Here is a 22,298-nt window from a genome sequence, read left to right on the forward strand (position 1 = left end):
GAGGGATTCCCCCTCCTTCTGCCTGACGTCGAGGAGGGAGTCCGACGTCCGCCATTGGCGTCGGCTGGCGGCAAAATTGGTAGCAAACTGCCTGCCGAGTTGCTCGAAGGAAGATACTGTGCTCGGCTTTAGTCCAGAAAACCAAAGCCGAGCTGTCCCTCGAAGAGTCGCCGGGAAGGCCTTACAAAGTACGGCCTCCGAGGATCCTTGTAGAGCCATGAGAGCTCGGTAGCTCTCCAAGTGGTCGAGGGGGTCGGTGATTCCGCTGTAGGGCTCCACTTGAGGCATCTTGAACCTAGCGGGGACCGACTCATCCTCGATCTGGCGGGAGAAGGGGATTTGGTAGTGAACTCAAAATCTCCCTCCAGCCTTGCCTTCTTACTGCGGAGCGCTTCGATCTGGCGCTCCAAGCGCTCAACTTTCCTGTCGAGCTCCCCAACCCGTGGAATCGTCACCGTGGTTTGCTCCGGCTCACGGTGGTCTGGGGCTGATTCAGCCTCAGAGGGTTGGGGTCTTCTGTTGAGACCTTCCCCCGGTAGCTCTCTCTGGGGGGAGGTCCGCCCCTCATTGTTGGCTCTGGAGGAGCCATGAAAATTCTGGGCTGGGAGAACCGGGCCGTTAGGAGGAAACTCCGGCAGGACCTGGGCCTGCGGGGGGTGTGTTAGTAAGGCCTCCTCACGCCGCAGGCCTTGAAAGGCGGCGGCCAAGGCCTGGACTTGCTGCACCAGAGCATTGAATTGCTCCGGCTGGACTTGAGGAACCGGGTCTGCCGGAGTAGGCGAATTCTGGACGGAGTGTCCAGGACTCTGTGGGGGACGCCGGGAGATGTTGGAGGCTCCCTTGCTTCTCAACTTCATGATCGCGACTCGGGCCCTTCCTCTAGCGCCAACTGTTGCTGGAAATTGGACCCGGGGGCGATCGTCGGTCGAGGAGGGGGAGCAGCTGGTGGACACAGGGGAGCGGCGGTCCGTCGGCGGGCGGCGTGATGGGGACCTCAGCCCGCCGAGCCCAAATCCGGAGTCCATGACCGAGCCAAGCCCCAAGGAAGCGGACCTTCACTGCTTGGAAGGAGGACATCAGTCTCGGCCACAGCAGCCGCGCGCAGATTCCTGCGCGCGCCCGCAGCAGCGCGCCAGCCACGGCGCGCCCGTGCCAGCCACGCGCGGCCTACCGCGCGCCCACAGGCCACAGCAGGCGTGCGGCCCTCCGCGCGCACCCCTGCAGCGCGCACGCCCGTGCGCACCGGCCCAGCAGCGCGCGCACCAGTCCAGCAGTGTGCGCGCCCGAGCGCACTCGCCCTGCAGCGCGCGCGCCCGAGCGCGACCACCTTGCAGCGCCCGCGCCCGAGCGCATTCGACTGCCAGCGCCCGCGCCCGAGCGCGCCCATGCCCAGCCTGCCGCGCCCGCGCCCAGACAGCAGCTCGCGCCCCTGCGCGCGCCCGAGTCCAGCCAGCGCGCGCCCCTGCGCGCGCCCGACTTCCAGCTGGGCCGACCCGCGCCCAAGCGCCAGGCCGACCCGACCGCGCCAGCAGCGAGGTTCTGCAGCCGAACCTCGCCACAGCCAAAGTGGCCCGGTGCACTGCCAGGACACCAGCACATGCCTCGCCAGCACCCAGCACGCGCGCAGCAGCCTGCTTCACGCATGCCACTGATGGGCATGGTCATGGCCGATGTCCAGGGGCACCAGCCCATGCGCGCGCACCTAGGCACGCACGCACAAGAAGAAATGGCCCGAGCGCAACAAGTCCACAGCCCGGTCAGCCAGCCAAGCGGCCGAGTCCAATCCAAGCCAAAGGGTCAAGAGCGGCAACCCGGCACGAGCCCGCGCACATTGCGCCCATATTAGCGAAGGGTGAGCCAAGCCAGCGCACAGCCAATGGCATGTGTGCGCCCAGCCGAAGCAGCAGAAATCTGGCCAAAGTCCAAGTGGCGCCCGACCAAGCAATGCAGCCATCAAGACAAGTGCGCCATGCCTAAAACAGCAGGCCAGGACACTTGGCAGCGCAGCCAAGCAAGGCGCCCAGCATCACGCCCGGCCGGGACCACAAAGCAGCGCGCCCAGCAGAAGCGCCCAACCCAGCGCGCGAGCAGGGCCAGATGGCAGCGCGCCCAGCAGAGCCGCCCGACCAGGCGCGCGGCCAGTAGCGCGAGCAGGGCCAGATGGCAGCGCGCCCAGCAGAGCCGCCCGACCAGGCGCGCGGCCATAACTGGCCGCGCCACATGGCAGCAGCCCCAGCAGCGGCGCCCAAGGCTCCGCCCAAGCAAATCCCATGTGCGCCAAGGTAAAACCGAAGGGGAAGCCTGCAGGCTTTCCCATAGCTATCCGGCGAGCAGAATCATGGGCGGCCAAGATGCATCCGGCTGCCAAACCAAAGGCCAACAGCATGCCATGTCAAGGATCCGCGTGAAGGGGCAACAAGCACAAAAGAACACCATCAGCCCAACAGCAAGAACCATTCAAACCAGCGGCACATGGCAACCGGCGCAAGCACATGAAGACCTTCCTTAGAAGGATGACATTCAAATTCAAACTCAGCCGGTTAAGCAAGCACATGGCCGAATACATTTGAATTCAAATTCAAATGAAGTCGGCCAATTCAAATTTGAATTCCGAAGGCATGAAGCCAATAAGGCACTAGGCCTATAAGTAGAGGCCCTTAAGGCCGAGTTAGTATCTTTTCCAACATATATCATTTGTCTATCTTGTAAAGGGTTTCATCCCTTAGGTCCCTTAGGGGTCAAGGCCGAAAGGCTTAGGCTAAGGAGGAGCATATCACTCCCCTTAGAGGTTCGTAGGATAGGGCAAGGACACTTCCTGTCCCTTACCCAACCATTCCATGTATTCGTTGTCCTCTTGGAAATTGAATCTCTGATGATTTTCCCCACATCATCGATTTATTCCCTTTGCCATTCCCTTGTGTGGACTTTGTATTGGTGAAGGCCAACGACAACAAGAAGAGCCACGTTACCCACAAGTCGGTCCCAAGCATCAAGGCAACCGAGCCACATCATTTGGAGGATTGGGCCGGGGATCGGGACCGCAAGTCCCCGGGTACCCAACACTGGTGCTTTCATTGAGAGGAGTCATCAAGGAGATCGTCGGGAGCTCGACTAGTTTGAGACCCACGGAAGGTCGATCTCAAGTGGTAACGTAAGCTCTTTCGGATCTACACACTCATTGTAATATCTCTTAGATCTGAAAATTAGATCTTTGTTTTTCTTTTTCATCTTGTAAGATCTAATTGGGGGTGAGTGCATTGCTTGTAATACTACTTTCGGAGGGCTGGATCATCATTTGGGTGACGGCCATAGGAGGTTCGGATTGGTTTTCAAAAGGGAGAAAAATAGAAGGGTTGTCATGGAGTCGGGAGGAGACTCAAACAACCAAAAGATAATTGAAGCCATTGAGGGGAGTAGTGCGAGGTTAGGCAATGTCCTAGAGAGGATGATGGAGACATTGACCGAGATGAGGAGGGAGAGCACTGCCAATGCCGAAAGGCTAGAAGGAAGAAATGGAGAGAGGGAGAGCAATGGTAGTGATGGGCTCCGAAATGAGAGAAGAAGAAGAGGAAGTAGGAGTGGGAGAGAAGAAACATTCGAGAGATGGGCCGATGGTATCCATGAGGAGGATCGGCCAAGAGGTTATGAGGGAGAAGAGAGTGAGCCCCAAAGGAGTCCTCTTCATCGAAGGCCTTATGGCCGGAGAGAAAGAGAGGAAAGGAGGAGAAGAGAGGAAGATGATGATAGGGTTTCGGATCGGCATGATAGGATCCGGAAACCGAAGATAGATTTTCCTACTTTTGGAGGAGGTGACCCTTATGAGTGGTTGGATAGGGTAGAGCAATACTTCCTAGTGTACGAAATTCCTAGGGAGGAGAAGGTGACTCTAGCTTCCTATCACTTGGAGGGGAGGGCCAACCGATGGTGGAGGTGGCTAAGGAACCTCTATGCTAGAGAGGAGAATCCATTGGGATGGACGGAGTTCATGGACGAGTTCTTGAAGCAATGGGGACCGTCGCCGACCATCAATCATCATGGCCAATTGGCCAAATTGAAGCAAGAAGGCAAGGTTCATGACTACATCGACCAATTCCGCCAACTACAAACCATGGTGGAAGGGTGGTCCGAAGAAGCACTCCTTGGAACGTTCGTGGTTGGACTCAAACCGTGGCTATCCAAGGAGATCAAGCTCAAGCAACCTACCAAGCTTCAAGAGGCCATGAGGATGGCCGAAATCATGGACCAAAACACCTTCCATGACCGGCGGCCAACCAAGGAGTCAAGCAACCACAAAGACTCCAAACCTTTGCCAATGAAGCCTCAAAAATCTGCAACAACGACCTCCAAACCACCTCAAAATGAAGTCCGAAAGCTCAACCGGGAGGAGTTGCAAGAGTACATCAAGAAAGGCCTATGCTTCAAGTGCGGCAACAAATGGGAGAAAGGCCACCAATGCAAGCCCGGCCAATCCTTCGCCATCCATCTTGTGAGCAGCGAAGATGAGGCCGATACAAGTGCTACTTCATCCTCCGAAGATAGCACCTTTGACGAAGAAGATGAAGCCACAAGATCAGCCCATGAGAATGCCGAAGTATCCTTGCATGCACTATCCGGAGTGCAACGACCATCGACGATGAGGATGATGGCTTGGATCGGACGACATGAGGTATCACTCCTCGTTGACAACGGATCCTCACACAACTTCATCAACCCGGATGCCTTGCGGAGGATCGGACTCAAGGGGGTAGCCATTGAACCATTTGACGTGAAGATAACAAGTGGAGATCGTCTACAATGCCAATCCATCGTCAAAGATGTGCGGCTCAATGTCCAAGGGGTCCGCATAATGGCTGATCTCCATGTCCTTCAACTTGTTGGCCTAGATGTGGTTCTAGGCAATGCGTGGCTTCGAAGCATTAGTAAGGTCATCACCGATTACAAGACTATGACGATGGAGTTCAAAGTCGGCACCAAGAAGAAGTTATGGACTGCACTACATCCAAAGGAAGTTCGGCCATGTGAAGCCAATTTGCTTGAGAGGCTATGCCGTGGGGGAGCCTTGTGCCTCGCCGTGGTCATGGCCAACCAAGGAGGGGCTGCGGGGGGGCCTCAACCGCAGCCAAGTGAAGACATGAGCAACCTTCCCTTGCAAGTGCGCCGACTACTTGAAGCTCACCAAAAAGTCTTGGAGCAACCGACCCATCTTCCACCACAAAGGTCTTTTGATCATCCAATCCGGCTCAAGGATGAAAGCAAGCCTATCAATGTACCTCCTTACCGGTATGCACACTTCCAAAAAGGTGAGATCGAAAGACAAGTGGAAGAAATGATGAAGCAAGGATTGATCCGGCCAAGCACAAGTCCATTCTCTTCACCGGTTCTCCTAGTGAGGAAGAAGGATGGATCATGGAGATTTTGCACGGACTATCGAGCCTTGAATGAAGCCACCATCAAAGATCGATTCCCTATACCTACGGTGGACAAAATGCTAGATGAACTCCATGGTGCAAGATACTTTACAAGGTTGGATCTAAGAGCCGGCTATCACCAAATTCGGATGAAGGAGGAGGACATCCACAAGACGGCCTTCCGCACCCATTCCGGCCATTATGAATACCTAGTCATGCCATTTGGACTTTGCAACGCTCCATCAACTTTCCAAGCGGCCATGAATAAGGTATTCAAGCTTCATCTCCGAAAGTTTGTCATAGTTTTCTTTGATGACATACTAGTTTACTCAAAGTCCAAAGAGGAACACATGAAGCATCTTGATCAAGTCTTGAGCATCTTGGAAGAACACAACTTCTACATCAAACCTTCCAAGTGCGCCTTTATGCAAGAGGAACTTGAGTATCTTGGGCACATTGTTTCCGGCCAAGGTGTGATGGTGGATCCACGCAAAATTGAAGCCATGACCGATTGGCCTTTGCCCAAGGACATTTCGGCTTTGAGAGGGTTCTTGGGTCTCACCGGCTACTATAGGAGGTTTGTGAGGGATTATGGCCTCATTGCCAAACCCCTTACCAACATGCTCAAGAAGGATGGTTTTGAATGGACTCCTACCGCCAAGCAAGCCTTTGAAGAACTCAAGAGGGCCATGACTCAAACCCCGGTGCTTGCTCTTCCCAACTTTAGTCAACCATTCGAAGTCTACATGGATGCAAGCAATGAAGGGATTGGTGCGGTCCTAGCACAAAACAAGAGGCCCTTGGCCTACATTTCAAAGGCTCTCGGTCCTCAAAAGAAGGCTTGGAGTACTTATGCTCGGGAGATGCTTGCCGTGGTCCATGTGGTCAAGATTTGGAGACCCTACTTGCTTGGGAGACGCTTCACCATTGTGACCGATCAACAAGCACTTCGGCATCTCCTCACTCAAAAGATCGTCACTCCGTATCAGCAAAAGTTTTTGGTAAAGCTTCTTGGCTTCGAATATGACATCATTTATCAACCGGGGAAGGAAAACAAGGTAGCGGATGCATTGTCACGCAAAGAAGGTAGCCCGGTCCTTGATGCCACCCTTGAGGACAAGGGTATTCTCCAAGAAGGGGGGGATGATGGGGACCTCAGCCCGCCGAGCCCAAATCCGGAGTCCATGACCGAGCCAAGCCCCAAGGAAGCGGACCTTCACTGCTTGGAAGGAGGACATCAGTCTCGGCCACAGCAGCCGCGCGCAGATTCCTGCGCGCGCCCGCAGCAGCGCGCCAGCCACGGCGCGCCCGTGCCAGCCACGCGCGGCCTACCGCGCGCCCACAGGCCACAGCAGGCGCGCGGCCCTCCGCGCGCACCCCTGCAGCGCGCATGCCCGCGCGCACCAGCCCAGCAGTGTGCGCGCCCGAGCGCACTCGCCCTGCAGCGCGCGCGCCCGAGCGCGACCACCTTGCAGCGCCCGCGCCCGAGCGCATTCGACTGCCAGCGCCCGCGCCCGAGCGCGCCCATGCCCAGCCTACCGCGCCCGCCTCCGCGCGCGCCCGCGCCCAGACAGCAGCGCGCGCCCCTGCGCGCGCCCGACTTCCAGCCGGGCCGACCCGCGCCCAAGCGCCAGGCCGACCCGACCGCGCCAGCAGCATCCTGGCGAGGTTCTGCCAGCCGAACCTCGCCACAGCCAAAGTGGCCCGGTGCACTGCCAGGACACCAGCACATGCCTCGCCAGCACCCAGCACGCGCGCAGCAGCCTGCTTCACGCATGCCACTGATGGGCATGGTCATGGCCGATGTCCAGGGGCACCAGCCCGTGCGCGCGCACCTAGGCACGCACGCACAAGAAGAAATGGCCCGAGCGCAACAAGTCCACAGCCCGGTCAGCCAGCCAAGCGGCCGAGTCCAATCCAAGCCAAAAGGTCAAGAGCGGCAACCCGGCACGAGCCCGCGCACATTGCGCCCATATCAGCCAAGGGTGAGCCAAGCCAGCGCACAGCCAATGGCATGTATGCGCCCAGCCGAAGCAGCAGAAATCTGGCCAAAGTCCAAGTGGCGCCCGACCAAGCAATGCAGCCATCAAGACAAGTGCGCTATGCCTAAAACAGCAGGCCAGGACACTTGGCAGCGCAGCCAAGCAAGGCGCCCAGCATCACGCCCGGCCGGGACCACAAAGCAGCGCGCCCAGCAGAAGCGCCCAACCCAGCGCGCGAGCAGGGCCAGATGGCAGCGCGCCCAGCAGAGCCGCCCGACCAGGCGCGCGGCCATAACTGGCCGCGCCACATGGCAGCAGCCCCAGCAGCGGCGTCCAAGGCTCCGCCCAAGCAAATCCCATGTGCGCCAAGGTAAAACCGAAGGGGAAGCCTGCAGGCTTTCCCATAGCTATCCGGCGAGCAGAATCATGGGCGGCCAAGATGCATCCGGCTGCCAAACCAAAGGCCAACAGCATGCCATGTCAAGGATCCGCGTGAAGGGGCAACAAGCACAAAAGAACACCATCAGCCCAACAGCAAGAACCATTCAAACCAGCGGCACATGGCAACCGGCGCAAGCACATGAAGACCTTCCTTAGAAGGATGACATTCAAATTCAAACTCAGCCGATTAAGCAAGCACATGGCCGAATACATTTGAATTCAAATTCAAATGAAGTCGGCCAATTCAAATTTGAATTCCGAAGGCATGAAGCCAATAAGGCACTAGGCCTATAAGTAGAGGCCCTTAAGGCCGAGTTAGTATCTTTTCCAACATATATCATTTGTCTATCTTGTAAAGGGTTTCATCCCTTAGGTCCCTTAGGGGTCAAGGCCGAAAGGCTTAGGCTAAGGAGGAGCATATCACTCCCCTTAGAGGTTCGTAGGATAGGGCAAGGACACTTCCTGTCCCTTACCCAACCATTCCATGTATTCGTTGTCCTCTTGGAAATTGAATCTCAGTTGATTTTCCCCACATCATCGATTCATTCCCTTTGCCATTCCCTTGTGTGGACTTTGTATTGGTGAAGGCCAACGACAACAAGAAGAGCCACGTTACCCACAAGTCGGTCCCAAGCATCAAGGCAACCGAGCCGCATCATTTGGAGGATTGGGCCGGGGATCGGGACCGCAAGTCCCCGGGTACCCAACACGGCGTCCTCCGTCTGGGTGTCTGCAGAAAAGCCGGTGGCTGGGTCTTCCGGCGCCGGCCCTCCGATGCTTAAGTCAGAGGGGGCAAGCTGTGTTTGAGGGGAAGAAGGAGAATAGTATCTGTAGAATTTTGTGTGTCCCCCCTGAGAAGCAAGAGCTCCGTTTTATAGGGGGGTCGGTTTACCTGTGATGTGATGGGGCGAGGCCGCTGTACGGCTCGGCATGTTGCTTGGACTGGCGCACGATCGGGCGAATCATTGCATTGGCATCGGAGGTAAGGTCGCCGTACGACCCGAGCTGGCACACGATCGGGTGAATCATTGCATTGATGTCGGAGGTAAGGCCGAGATCAGAGACTTATCGCAGTTGACTAGACTCTGCTGAGCTGATTTGCCGTGGAGAGCTGTGGGTCCGTAGATAATAGGAGCCATGCGCATTAATTGTTGAGTAAGCCGGAGATGCGCATTAATTGTGGAGTAAGCCGGAGGTGCGCATTAATTGTTGAGTGAACCCGGGGTTTGCAGAGGTCATGCGCAATAAATGCTGGGGCAGTGGCAGGATATGGCCCTCGGCCGGACCTCGGAGGGGTACGGCCGTAGTAGGTGGTTGACAAGAATAGACCTTGGGTGTCGGGAGTTCTCCAGGTCGGAGGTTCTGAGGCCGGGCGTTCCGAGGTCGGGCGCCGACTTCGGCTGTCCAAGGTCGGCGGCTATGCAACTTCTTAGGGGCGGGATTACTATACTGCTGGGGAAAAACTGTATTTCCCCCAACATTATGTTACCATATTATAATAATATTATATTACATTACAGTAATATTATACTATATCATATATTTATATATTAATATATATTATATTTTATTATACTCTGGTGTATAATACTATGCAATGTTCTTTATGGTCATATTATCATACCAAAAATATTTTCTCAGTTTGTTTACCAAACATATGTTAAAGTGACACAACATTTTAGAAATATAGTTATCAAACAGCAAACAACTTTTTATAAAAGCTCTACTTTTAAAAGCTTTACTGCCAACAGCTCCCCCAAATGGGGCCTTTACACTGCCATTAGTACATAAATTCAAGATAATGGGAGGAGGAATTGAAATTGATCTTTGCTTAGAGCTCATATAACTTATATTCTAGCATCCAGTTCTAGCCTTGTTTTATATCTCCATAGTGGTTGATCTTTGCTTAGAGCTCATCATAAACCTTGCTAGAATTTCTTAAAATTTTTAATTTATTTTCTAGTATCTCCAGACATTGAACCGTGTGAGAGTATCCCCACCACCTATACCTATAACAGGGTGGCATGGTAAGCACGATATTAGAGCTTTGTATGTCGCTCAGCTTGAGTTCGTCTTATTCATTTAAAAAACAAGCAAGTTAGAGCTAGTCTTAGCTCAACTCAAAATAGTAATACATAAATAATATATTATTTATTTATTATTTTTAATCAATAATAGATAATATAATTATTTTATAATTATTTATTATAATATAATCTAGACTATATACAGTATAATGTATTACAACTGTAAAATTAAATATAATCATGAATATTAGCCCAAAGTATACAAATGATAGCTTCAAATGACTTCAAATTCACCCTAGCTCTTAAACAAATTGTTCATGAGTAGCAGGAGCTCAGCTTGAATATAAAACGAGCTGAGCAAGAGCTAGGCTTGGCTCAGCTAATTTACACCCCTACCTGCAGTACACCTAACAGAATTGATCCGGAGTTGTCAGCCCAGCCATGATTAAATAACTCAATTGCAGCAGCCTCCACTTTTAAACCCATTCTATGACATTGACAAGGGTTAATACAAGCAAACTAAATCCCAAGCATGCATATATACATACATACATACATACATAACCATTAAAGGAATTCAGACGCCTATCGAAACTCTTACAAACAACATCAAGTTTGAAACTCACATAAATCTTCGCTCCTCATAAGCCCTTTAAAGCAGTGAGCTTCATCACTAGCTGCTGCTCACGTCCATCTGGATGAGTTTGATACAGCAGGCTTTTTGGAGAAGGATATATATATCTGGTTCTTGGATCATTGCTCCCTACCATATACTCATCTTCATCAGGTGTAGCAAAGTCAGCAGGGTTTCTATTAACGACACAGTTTCCAAACTCACAGTGACTTCTCAGAGTCTGAACTGCTCTATCCCTATTGCTAGTTCCAGCCTGATCAATCTCATACCTTGCAAGAGACAATGAAGAGTGTGCAACAGGGTCTAAACCAGAAAATATCTCTTTAGAATTTACACCCATGTACATAGAGGTCATAGTTTTTCGAACTTCAGATTGAATGGCTGAGTAAGAGGCATCTGTTTTCACCTTTTTAATAATACTGTGCAGTGGCAAATCATTGGGATGCCTGGCCTGAAAGCCCTGTAGAATTTGACAATAGTTTGATTTAGTAACAATTTCTTTGTGCAACAAAGATCCAAGAACACTGATTATAGGAACTGGATGGAGTGGCTTGCTTGAATTCCCTTGATGCTGATCTTGATCAGAGTACCCAGCTCCCCTTGGATGATTAGGCATCTCTTTAGTTCCGAATCCAAATTCTAACCCCTGTAATTCCTTGAATTGATCGGTACAATTTAAGTAAGACTCTAAAACAGATCTTGATTGATTTGTATTTGATGCACCCAACCCTGCTGTTCGATCCATTAGCCTGAGCAAATGCAATGCTGATATGGTTTCATTAGCATGTAAATCCAATGGCTCGATTGTTCTAGAATGACATCCATTTCCTGCCAAATCAGGACATACACTGATTGATGACTTGGCTTTTTCCTTGCCAAGTAGAAGCTGAAAACTGGTAAACTTTGAATCATGTAAATCATGGCAATCAATCTTTTGATCTACAGTCTTCAGACTTTGGTCAAGGCATGAATCATGTGAAACCACATTCACAGAATTGAAGTCAGCATAATGCTTCCTAGAGATGTTTTCAAAGGCTGTGCCATTTAATGGCACTGATGTCCCATCAGTGTCATTGGAGACAGTAACAGGGTGCTCCAGCCTACTAAGTGGATCTCCACTACATTGTGAAAGTTCCAGGAACTCTGTTGGTTGTTGATTCAGATCAATATGAAGGTTCTGTTTACGAAAATTAAAAGAATCACAGGCTTTTAGTCTGCAATCATCCCTCATGTTTCCAGTCATTTCTGACAGATTATACATGTTTTCAGCAGCAACACCAGCACTCATCAGATGTCTTTCGTGCTGATGTTTGGCTAAGAGTTCAACAATATCCATTGGGATGCCATCTAAACCTTCCTGTACACATATATTTGTAGTCTTTTGCTTCTTTATTGCTTTTTTCTTCACCTGAAAGCCACAGTGCTCAAAAAGTGTCAAAAGAATCCTGAAAATATACATCAATCACTGCCATACATGAATTTTTGCAACATTTATAGGAATTTAGCTATAAATTAAAAAACGCCTTGTTTCGAAGCTAAAAGAAACATATTCCACCATACATTTGCTCCATGAACTCTGTCTGTCTCTGAATCATTGTTGTATAACACATAAATATAACAGTAAGGTTCCTGCTTCTAAGCATAGTCAAGCTAAAGTGAGCTAAGCAATACATCTGATATCTGAAAACTATTATAAAGCCCCCTTTTCAACAATGCCTTAGCAGCGCTGTATCTAAATCTAGCAGATTTATTCTAAACTTGAATTTAATTATCTTAGAGAACCATATTTCATCAAGACTGAGAAATAACAATACTCACTAATAATTTTTCATTTTAGATGCTCAAACAGCCTTGTTATAATTTATATGCTATTGATATGCACACCTCCATAATAGGATACCAAGAAGAATGATGACCGAACAAACTAAAAACTAGAGCAGAGAATTAGTAGAACAGTGACATAAATTGGAAAGATTTCTTGGAAAAAATAACCCTTACCAAGTAGCCTTGAAAATTATTAAAAAAAACAAACTAAATGATAAAACAAATAGACACAGATACACAAATCAAGACTAGCAATAGGAAGAGAAAATCACATACCTTTAACCTATCCTCAACAGGAGTTGCTTTATTCTTCTTATTAGTCAAGATAGCCTTTGTATTGGTCCCTTCTGGAATTTCAGGGCCACGATGCAGGCTCTTCTTAGAGACTATGCATCCTGTTGATTTATTATTATCAATTTTGGCATTGAGAAGTCTGGTTGATACATCTTCGGCATTAAAAATATCCTGTTGGGGCACAAGGCAAGGCCAACCAGGTTTTAGTGGACGCATTTTATTTTCTTTTTCCAAAGCACTTTGTAACTTATATCTGTTTGGTCCTTTCCCAGAAGATGAACCGGAAGATATACCAACTGCAGCATCAATGTGCTTGTTTTCTGAATGCTCTTTATGTCCAACAGCCTTTCTAGACACTTTCTTCAGCCAATCCATTAGGGAATTCTCCTCATCTTCATTTTGGGAAGTCTCCATGGTTGGTGTTTCTTGAATATTTCGGGTAGCTAGATGGCTTTGATTATCTGGATGTTTAAGCTTCCAGTTTGATGTGTCTGGCCGTGTATCATTATCATGCTTAATTTGACTGGTATCTGTATCTCCACTGAAAATGTGAACCTTTTTAGACGCGCATAACTCCTCACTTCTTATGATGTCATCCAATAAACGCACCTTCCGAGACTTTTTATGGTGAAATCTTCCAGATGAATTACCAAGTTGACTGGAAGGATCTTGGTTTTCATTGACATAATTAGGCAAACCCATGCTACAGTCAGATGCTTTGGTGTGCCTCTTGTTCAAACGCATCGAATCATGATCAGACATATGAGCTGAAATAGCAGCTAGAGCATCAGCTTTTGGAATGCTGATGTCTATTCCCAGTGGCATTTCATATTCTTTTGGAGCAACTGTAGGTTCTGCTGCAAAAATAGTAGGTTTCCTCGACTGGTTCTGAATTTCTTCAGATATATCAAGGCCACCTTTGGGAATTTGGAGACCTGTGAAGAACAAGGTATAGGCATTCATATCAGCTCATGAAGTTTCATAGCTGCAAGTGATCAAGGGCCTGAGTTACCTTCTTTGGTCAGGCCATGGCTCGTTGATGCATTTTTTTTCTTGTCAAGGCATAGTGATGGGCTACACTCACCATTACTGACGTTAACAGAAGAATCTGTTTGAACCAATCTTCCATCTAGTATTTTCTCTTCAGATGGTTGTTGAAAGCCAGAAAGCAAATTTGTTGCATCGGTATTTATTAGAAAAGATGTTTTGCAAGTATTTACCTCATCATTCTGAACATTTGTAACTGCTCCATCTGTTATCAAATCTTTGGGAGTACTGATCTCACTAAGACACTTTTTGCAATTCCACCATCTAAATTTAGTAACAGGTAGTGGAGGAAGTGAGCTGGCTAGTTCACCTGATGTCTGATTATGATGCGAAAGTAAAGGCCAGAAAACCTTTGCATTTCTCCTCCGAACCTTCGCAACATATCCACTGTGCTCAAGATAGGCATAACTCATCAGAAGAATTAATAGATAAGAAATAGTTAAAAAACTCTATAGCTACTTTGAAGCTTTAAAAGTGTGGAAGGCTTAGGCCTTCCATTATATCCCCTCCCACTAACTCTGAAATGTAAAAAATTTAGAAAGGAGAAAAAGGGATGTCTATTGCTCATCATGCAGTAAAATATTCTTAATAGAAAATTAGATTTTGCAAATGAAGATGCCAAATAGTAAGCTGCATGATGAGGTTAACAAAATGCCTCGACTACCACTTTCCTAACATCTCATATAAGAAGCAGGCAGGCAAAGAAAATGTGCTTTTTAATGAGTTTCACATTTGGGAAACTGATATTTCATAATGAAATGCAGTCTGTGAAGTACTACTATTGTAATTTTAACTTAATTCCAAAAAGGAACTGCATTTATCTTTCATGAATGGCGAATAAGATATTGTATCTGACCTTAAACAATCTGTGTTGGGCGAAAGATGTTAGCAAAAGTCCAGCATTACAATCTCTCCACCAAATCAAGAAAAACCTCTACTTGATTTCAGAATAGTGAAGAGAAGAAAGCAGTAATTACTGAGTAACTAAGCTGCACGCTTACCGAATAGTAAAATGTTCACATTTGTTTGCTTCTTCGTCATCATCAGCTGCTGCTTGCTCGATGGATCTCAATTCTACTAGTGAATGACAAGAATTAGAATCAAAAACAGATTCCTTGCCTTTGAAGTCTAGCTCCTCTAAAAAACTTACTTCCATCACATGAAACTAACATAACAATAACTTCAGTGCATCCTGCATTGATAATAACAAGGTCAGCTTCTTTATTGACTGAAAGTTTATGGAGACTACCAAAATCCACACTTAGCTGAAACATCGATTCTAAGCACGACTGCTTACTGCATAAACATATCCAATTTTAGTTAAAACTACTCTTCATCAAATATTTAGCAGATCTTTAATGAGGATCCATCTAGTGCATTTTTAGCTGACAGTTCTGCTGCAGAAGGCACTGTTACGTACCTTCCATTATCCGATATGCATACCATATTCTCTATGAGAGGGAAACATGTTTTAAAGCCAAATGCCATGTAAAAAATCTACATATGATACATTGCATCTTTTACATAGCAACTCTCAACATCACATGCTAAAGAAAAAATGATAACATTCATTTGCCTTATGAAAGAGTTAATATTTCACTAGACCATGCCATATAACCAAATTTCACGATAGTCTAAAAGATCAAATGCTCAAAAAACTAAGTCACGGTCTCATAATATTATATTTGCCGTGCAAAACTGATAGAAAATAAAGCTACATATCTATAGCATTCATAATGGAAAACAGCCATAACATGGATCACGAAAATAAAAAATGAATGTGCCAAAAAGTCGTGGAACAATAGATACAATGCACTTTGCTCACAGAAGAACACACCGACAAAAAACTGGAAAAAAATAAAAAAAACACTTATTGCATTACTAGTGCGTAGTAATCTATATGAGCACTAGCTGATAACAGTATATAAATATTCGAACGAAGCCGAATCAATGAGATACAGTCATGACATTATAAGTGGCATGAAAAGAACAAGGGAATGCAAGGTTTTGCTAGCACAAGATTGCATTTGCAACATAAAATATAAGAAGAAGAGATAAATTTTTAAGCTGGGAGAAGAATGAAACTTGAAAGTCAAGCGAGACATAAAATCATGGGTAAAACGAGATAATACAACAGACATCAAGGTTTATATAGAGACGTTATTATGCTTCCTTCATGAAATAACACTGATGGTGGCTTCTTTAGCTTTCCAGATATCAGGTCAGCTAATAATCCACCACTTCCAATCCCATTAGAATCATAAAATCACGCGTACAAAGGCAACAACAGAAGGCTTCAACAGGCGCACTCTCAACAAATCGCCCTTCTGCGATAAATTATAAAGTTTGAAAGAAAATAAGACATTTCATGTCATACCGCATGAAGCCCGCGTTTTTCCAAAAACCTAATCCTCCAAACGATAAAAGAATGCACCCAACCAAAGCCCATAAATAAGGAGTCGCTCCAAGTTACCTATCAAATAGCTCCAAGTTCACTTCATCATCTCGACACTGATCACGTCACTAAATCATCTATCAAGACCCCAAAGCAACCAAAGGCAATAGCAGAATCCAAGACCCATCAATTCCCAAGCTAATTCTATGAGCAAACTAATGAATAGAAGAGAAAAATCCCATCTAAACTCCCACTCCACTCTTAACAAACAAACAAAAGAAACCAGCCATAGCTATCAAATCCACGACAAATCAAACACGCGTGGAGACAGTTTTGAAGAGCAACTAAAGAAATGAAACTTCAGTACCTCAACTGGAGCGAAATATAAGCGTGCGAACAGCAAGTAATTCCTATCACTTCTTCCGCAGTGATTCACCTTCTACTCCGCGGCCGAAGAAGCCGGCCAATTGGGGCCAAAACAAGCTGCGGGTCGATGGGAATTGGGAGGCCAACAGGGTGTGGAAGAAACCTAGCTTTTTCTTCCTCTAGGGTTTGGAAGAGAGAGAAGGGGGGAGAGAATCCAAGTGGAAGGCGAGATATGCTTGATTTAAATATGTTAAGAAATCTTGGCCATGTCACATGTCATCCCAACCATATCTCCCTGCAGCATTGTGTGCGAGAGAAGTAAAGAAGGGAGGAGAGAGACGGAAAGTGGCGAATGGGATGCCTCCACCACGTACCATGCCAAAGAGAAACCCAAACCCTAGAAAGAGAAAACCCTAACCTCAACCCTGGAAACTAACTGGGTTTAATTAACCATAGTTTGAGGATTCTCCTTCGGAACGGCGGGGGGCTGCCGGGCCCACGAAGCTGTACTACCTGACAGCCCTTTGGATGGAAAATCTCGGCCGTCCGTCAGGTGGGTCGGTTGAAAAGGGCAGCATCCGGCCCATGGGGCCCACGTGAAATTTGCGCCCTTTTGCCATCATGGTTTTTTGGGTTGGGCTTGGGCAGGTCTTTTTTTTTTTTGTTTTTTGTTTTGTTTTTTTGGGGTTGTTTGTGCCATTAGGTGCAACTGATCCAAAATGCCATCGTTCACAGCATGCAATACAACGGAATCGGCCTCATGATGCATCTGATCATCACCGTCGAAATGATGCACCCACTTCGTCAAAAATGACTCACCATAGTACCGAAGCCAGCCTTCCAGTCATTCAGAACAAATTGTCCCGCCTACATAATTCCAAGTTTATATCCTTTTCATGCCATATTGTTTCTTTGTGGATGACCACTTTGTGATAATGAACAAATGAAGAGGTGGAGACACTCGCTACAAACATTTTGGATTAATACATTTTGGATTGTTAGAAATGAGACCAGGTTCAAGTGGGCAGGTAAATCCTCATTTCTGCACCTTTCTTTTTCTAATCAATGGAAACATCAATGGAGCCATCTACCTTCCATGGGGAACAAAGTAATAGTGACTAAGGTTATAATAAATAGAAACAGCTCAGCTGTGGCTGTGGGTCTCTGTAGTTTGTGGAAACCATTTAACCTTTTCTTTTTGGTCATTCAGCCAAGTGCTGTCTTCACCTCCGGAGCTTTACATGGCCGAGGTACGAAAAGTGAGTGATTGCTAGGAGACGTGGAGATGATGTGCTCCTTTTCATTTTATCCTCTTTTTTTAATAAAGAATATGAATGATTGGCTTGCTCTACAGTGGAGGGAGATCTCGGCCAAATATAAATTAAGATGTGAGAACCAACCGGGATGTACCTTTGAATAATTCAAGCATTCATCATTTTTTATCATTATTATATGAATCTTAGACACATGAAGTAGACCAGCTACCAAAATGTTATAGGAAGATTCTCCGGTTAAAGTATCAAATTTTTCTCATCTTCATCTGTAAAAAAATATAAAATATATAAATAAATCTACCTCATCCTATCATCTTAAATTTTTAGGACAAGTGGTGATTTCAACATGATATCAGAGCAGAAGTCCTGAGTTTAAACTGTCTCCGTACTGTTTAACTTCATTATTAAAAAATTTCACATGTTGGGCTCGCCCATTAAAAAAAAAAATCACGTGAAAAAGAGTGTAAGAAAATATAAAATATATAAATAAATCTATTTCATCCTATTCGCTTAAGCTTTTAGGACAAGTGGTGATTTCAACATCCGAGGAGAGAGCAGGAATTTAGTCGTTGGGTTTGTAATCTCAATTCCCTGCCAAGAAAAGCATCTAAACATTATCATTGACATTGTTGTCATTATATAGAAACCATAGTTTGCTGTTTTGTTTTATTGATCATTTTTTATGGTTCTTTCGGGTGCTAATTTTCTAAGATATCGACATTTAATAGCAGTCATAGTCACATGAGGAGAAGGTGGACTTGAAAAGAAAGAAACGATAAGGAAAAGATATGCAAAATAGGCTGTTAGCCTATTGATAATTGAGCCAAACGGCATAAGAAATGGAAGGCATTTAATGTTTTCATGTGATATGTTGGTGCCTGAGTAAAAGGTCCCATTCATTTATATTTTGTAAGATATCTAGTGATAGGTCAATTAAATGGTTAGTGTGCCAATATGGTTTCCAAAGATCTGCTCCAAATGTAGGTTTTCTTAAGGAAGGTCTTGTAAACTGCTACATGGGAAATTTTTATTCAAGAAAGAGATGAGCCGAATTGTGTCCCTTCCTTTCTTTTTGAAAGGAAAACTGGGATTTTAGTGGTAATAGATAATAGCCTCAAGATGAAAAGCCCATATCAAGTATCGACACATCCATTTGGAATTTGAGGGCAGCTCTCTCTCTCTCTCTCTCTCTCTCTCACACACACAAACACACACAAACACACACACAAAAGAAGAAGAAAAGATTAAAAAGAACAAACCGATCGGAACAACTCATATATCGATTTGGAGAAAATTAAGAATAGGATGGGAAAGATTATGTGTTACTGCTATATATGCTATATGTACAGGGATAGCTTAGACCACAACTCAACATCCAAGCAATTCAAAAAAATAATTTCTAGTGCTGCTGATTGATACATAAAATATAAGCTAATAAGCTTCAGATTCTTAACTTATTTATAGGTTTATCCTACAACAGCTAAATTGCAAGTGGTGTTGCCAAAAAACTTATTTTGTGGCAGAATAAGACAATAACCTTCAGCTTCTCATCCTTATCAAAATTTATATAAAACAGTAGACTAGAATTAGTGCCAAAGCTCCAGATCTTTTTGGGTAGCATTATGGGTTTCCTGAATATATAATTAGATATTAATGGTTTCTAGGGAGATTGCATCCTACATGTGTGGGGCTGTAGGATTTGAGTTGTACCTTCACGTAAAAGAATGATTGATCTTTTTTTTACAATATCAACCGTTGGATCGATCTCCACCCTAATCTCAAAGCAATCCCAACTTCTTGATGAAGGATCCTTCTTTCAAGGATACAATCCTGTCCTGAGTCGAAAGGAAAAAAACGTAGCGAAATATGGGGAAAAAATATTTACGGAACTCCTCTTATCAGAAGCTACATAAAGTTAACTGCTTGGCCTTCAGGTACAACCCTCGTTCTGATTCACAATAAAAGCCGCGCGTCGCCTAGGAAAGGCGAAACAAAGGGCGGGCAGCTGTTGAGGAAGGCCATGTTGACATTTCGACGGATGTGTTCTCGAGGGTGGTAGGAGGAGAGGTGGGGCTTTTATCATCGAGGCTCAGACTCTAGAGTAGTTGCTGCTGGTGCGCCCCAGATTTTCGAAATCTTGATCCCAAAGGCTGAGTTGAGGGCGGCTTAGCTAGGGCTGGGCCATGCCCGATGTGTCCTTCTTGAGGGATACTCAGCTACAGTGACCAGCTGGATTACGGGGAGCACCGGCGATGTGGACGGGTGCCACCCCATGTTGCGCGATATCTGGGATATGGCCGAGGGCGCAAAGTTTCAGGCCAGGCATATTTTCAAAGAGGCGAATAGGGCCGTGGACTGGGTGGCCTCGTATGTAGCCGACCACTCCGAAAGTACCCTATGGAGTAGGGAAAAAGAGTTGCCTACGGCAATTCGCGATTTGCTGTTTTTTGATTTTGTTGAATGTATTCGTACTAAACCTGTATGAATCATCCGGTTAACCAAAGAATAAAAAAATAAAAAAAGGCCATATTGATTTTTTACTTCTTATTAAAAAAGCGGTTATTACTTTAGTAAGATAAAACTAGGATTATTTTCTGTCATTTGTTGTAGAAATTAGGGGAGGTTAAAACCCCCATCTTTTTACCATTTACCGCACCAATCAAATCCTTGCCCTCTTGCCCAACTAGCAAAGTGTGATACCATCCAAAATTAGTATGAAGAATTCTTACTTTTGAGGATTTAATTAGTGAATATCTCCAATTAATAAAAAAACACTAAAAAAATTAGTTGTACTAGAAATTTGTAGTCAAGTGGATTAGCCATTAGAATGAACTGTGGGTTGAGGGGTAGAAAGTTAAACATGATGAAGTTTACAAAAAATGGTTCACAAGTTTATTGTGATGACAACTCCTAAGAAGGACAAATGGCATGATACCAAAAACTGTTATTAATCTTTTTTTTTATTGAAACAAATATGTAAATGTCACCATATCTAGTATGAGATTATTACTCGTGATAGAGGAAAAAATGGATCGTCCAGCCCACAACTAAAAGGGCACCCCATTTTGGCCCAGTAAATAACAACGACAATCAACTGAAACTTCACTTCGGCCCAGAGTCAGCTCATCTTCAGGACCCCGCTGAAAGCTCCATCAACTTTAGATATTCGCCGACTCCCTCGACCAAACTCGGAGCACCTCCAGACATTCGCCGACCCGCCTGATAAGTGTTAAATAAAGTATATATTTAACTATTTTATACAGCATTTATCATTATTTTTTGCACATATTTTAAATTTAACATGAGAAAATGTATTCCCCTTCATCATTGCATTATTAAAAATAATTTGAGTTTGCTTGATTTTATTGGTCCATCTAATGTATGCAAATCAAATCAAACTCATTTGGGATGACCCCTGAACCCAAATTGCATGCACCCCACGAATCAGATCTTCCCAACCAATTAGAGTCGACCCCAATTTTCATTTCTCAGCACGTGCCATCCCAAACAATTTATTTTCATGAATCCGAACAAGTCTTTCTCCTTCGCTCCCCACGTGTCCAAACTTCCCAATTTTCTTTTCAACACATGGCCACCCCAAGTTCACGTGTCTCCTCCCCTACTCCGTGTCCTAGCCAGAACCAAGCCGGCAACCACCCATTTCTCCGCATTCCCTCCACGTCCGAGTACAATCCGGATAAGCTCCAATCCTAGAATCCCAGCCATCAGCCGTATCCACGTCCGCAGCCCCCCCTACCATTCGTGATAGCCTTCAACCTTCCTCTTGTTTCGGATTCCTCCTGTTCACGAACAGAATCCCAGCAACCCATCTCCTCTCAGCCGAGAACACCATCCCACGTTTGATCCCAGCCGGTGAGCATCTCTTCCGAATCCCTTGCATCTCGTTCATTTCATCTTTCCCAACTTCCGGATGAGAACCACTCGTATCACAACCGTATCCCTCTTCCGAACCAAATCCAACGCCTTCCCAGCATCCCATCTGAGATCCTCCCAACATCCACTTTTTCCCTTGCGTCAGAACAGAGTTAAAATCCTGCTCCACGACCGCCACCTTCTGCCCATTCGCATATGATTCTCCCTAGCTTCCATGATTTCCCCCTGCTTCGGAACAGAACCAGGATCTTCTCAATGTCCACGCCATCATCTGCATCCTCGGATCAAGCCAACCTATGCGTCCGTTCCTAGCATTTCGAGCCTCACGGATTCCTCTGTTTCGGAACCACTTCTAGCCGAATCCAACGGACAGCCGAGTTCAAGCTTCCCAGCATCCGGATAGGCTTCATCTCCCTTTGATTCCCGCAACCGTATGCGTCTTCCCCGCGCTCAGCACCCAAGCTTCACGGATCGTCCTTGCCAGCCCATGCATCTGCGAACCAGCCTGCATCCTTATCCCACGTCTTCCGCAATCCAGCAAGATCTCCTCCCAGCCGCATCTCAGCCAGATCAGCTCCATCCAGCAGCATCATTTTTTTTTCAGATTCTCCCCAGCGGAACAAGAATTCATCCACGGACAAGCTTCGAATCCAGCGAGATCTCAACATCTCGTGTGCCCAATCCTTCTTCCGCAAAGAAGAACAGAGTCTCC

The 22,298-nt window shown here is 46.3% G+C and overlaps 2 protein-coding genes across 3 annotated transcripts; one reads left to right on the top strand and one right to left on the bottom strand.

Annotated features, from left to right (window-relative positions):
• Window positions 1-3,358: 3,358 nt before the first annotated feature.
• Window positions 3,359-9,862, top strand: LOC120110620. Its single transcript, XM_039126187.1, has 2 exons — window positions 3,359-6,530; window positions 9,795-9,862. Exons 1-2 carry the CDS (start codon window positions 3,359-3,361, stop codon window positions 9,860-9,862), a joined length of 3,240 nt encoding a protein of 1,079 aa, XP_038982115.1.
• A 446-nt stretch (window positions 9,863-10,308) lies between these two features.
• LOC103705616 lies at window positions 10,309-16,798 on the bottom strand. Of its 2 annotated transcripts, XM_017842384.3 has the most exons (6): window positions 16,420-16,798; window positions 14,808-14,849; window positions 14,659-14,731; window positions 13,623-14,044; window positions 12,593-13,545; window positions 10,309-11,900 (listed from the first exon to the last, which is right to left on the bottom strand). In XM_017842384.3, exons 2-6 carry the CDS (start codon window positions 14,827-14,829, stop codon window positions 10,500-10,502), a joined length of 2,871 nt encoding a protein of 956 aa, XP_017697873.1. In that variant the 5' UTR covers window positions 14,830-14,849; window positions 16,420-16,798; the 3' UTR covers window positions 10,309-10,499. The 2 variants fall into 2 exon arrangements, with proteins under 2 accessions (XP_017697873.1, XP_008787632.2); XM_008789410.4 differs by having other exon boundaries at window positions 14,659-14,849.
• Window positions 16,799-22,298: the final 5,500 nt, after the last annotated feature.

Source organism: Phoenix dactylifera, chromosome 4 (assembly GCF_009389715.1).
Source record: "Phoenix dactylifera cultivar Barhee BC4 chromosome 4, palm_55x_up_171113_PBpolish2nd_filt_p, whole genome shotgun sequence".
In the NCBI taxonomy this organism is placed as follows: domain Eukaryota; kingdom Viridiplantae; phylum Streptophyta; class Magnoliopsida; order Arecales; family Arecaceae; genus Phoenix; species Phoenix dactylifera.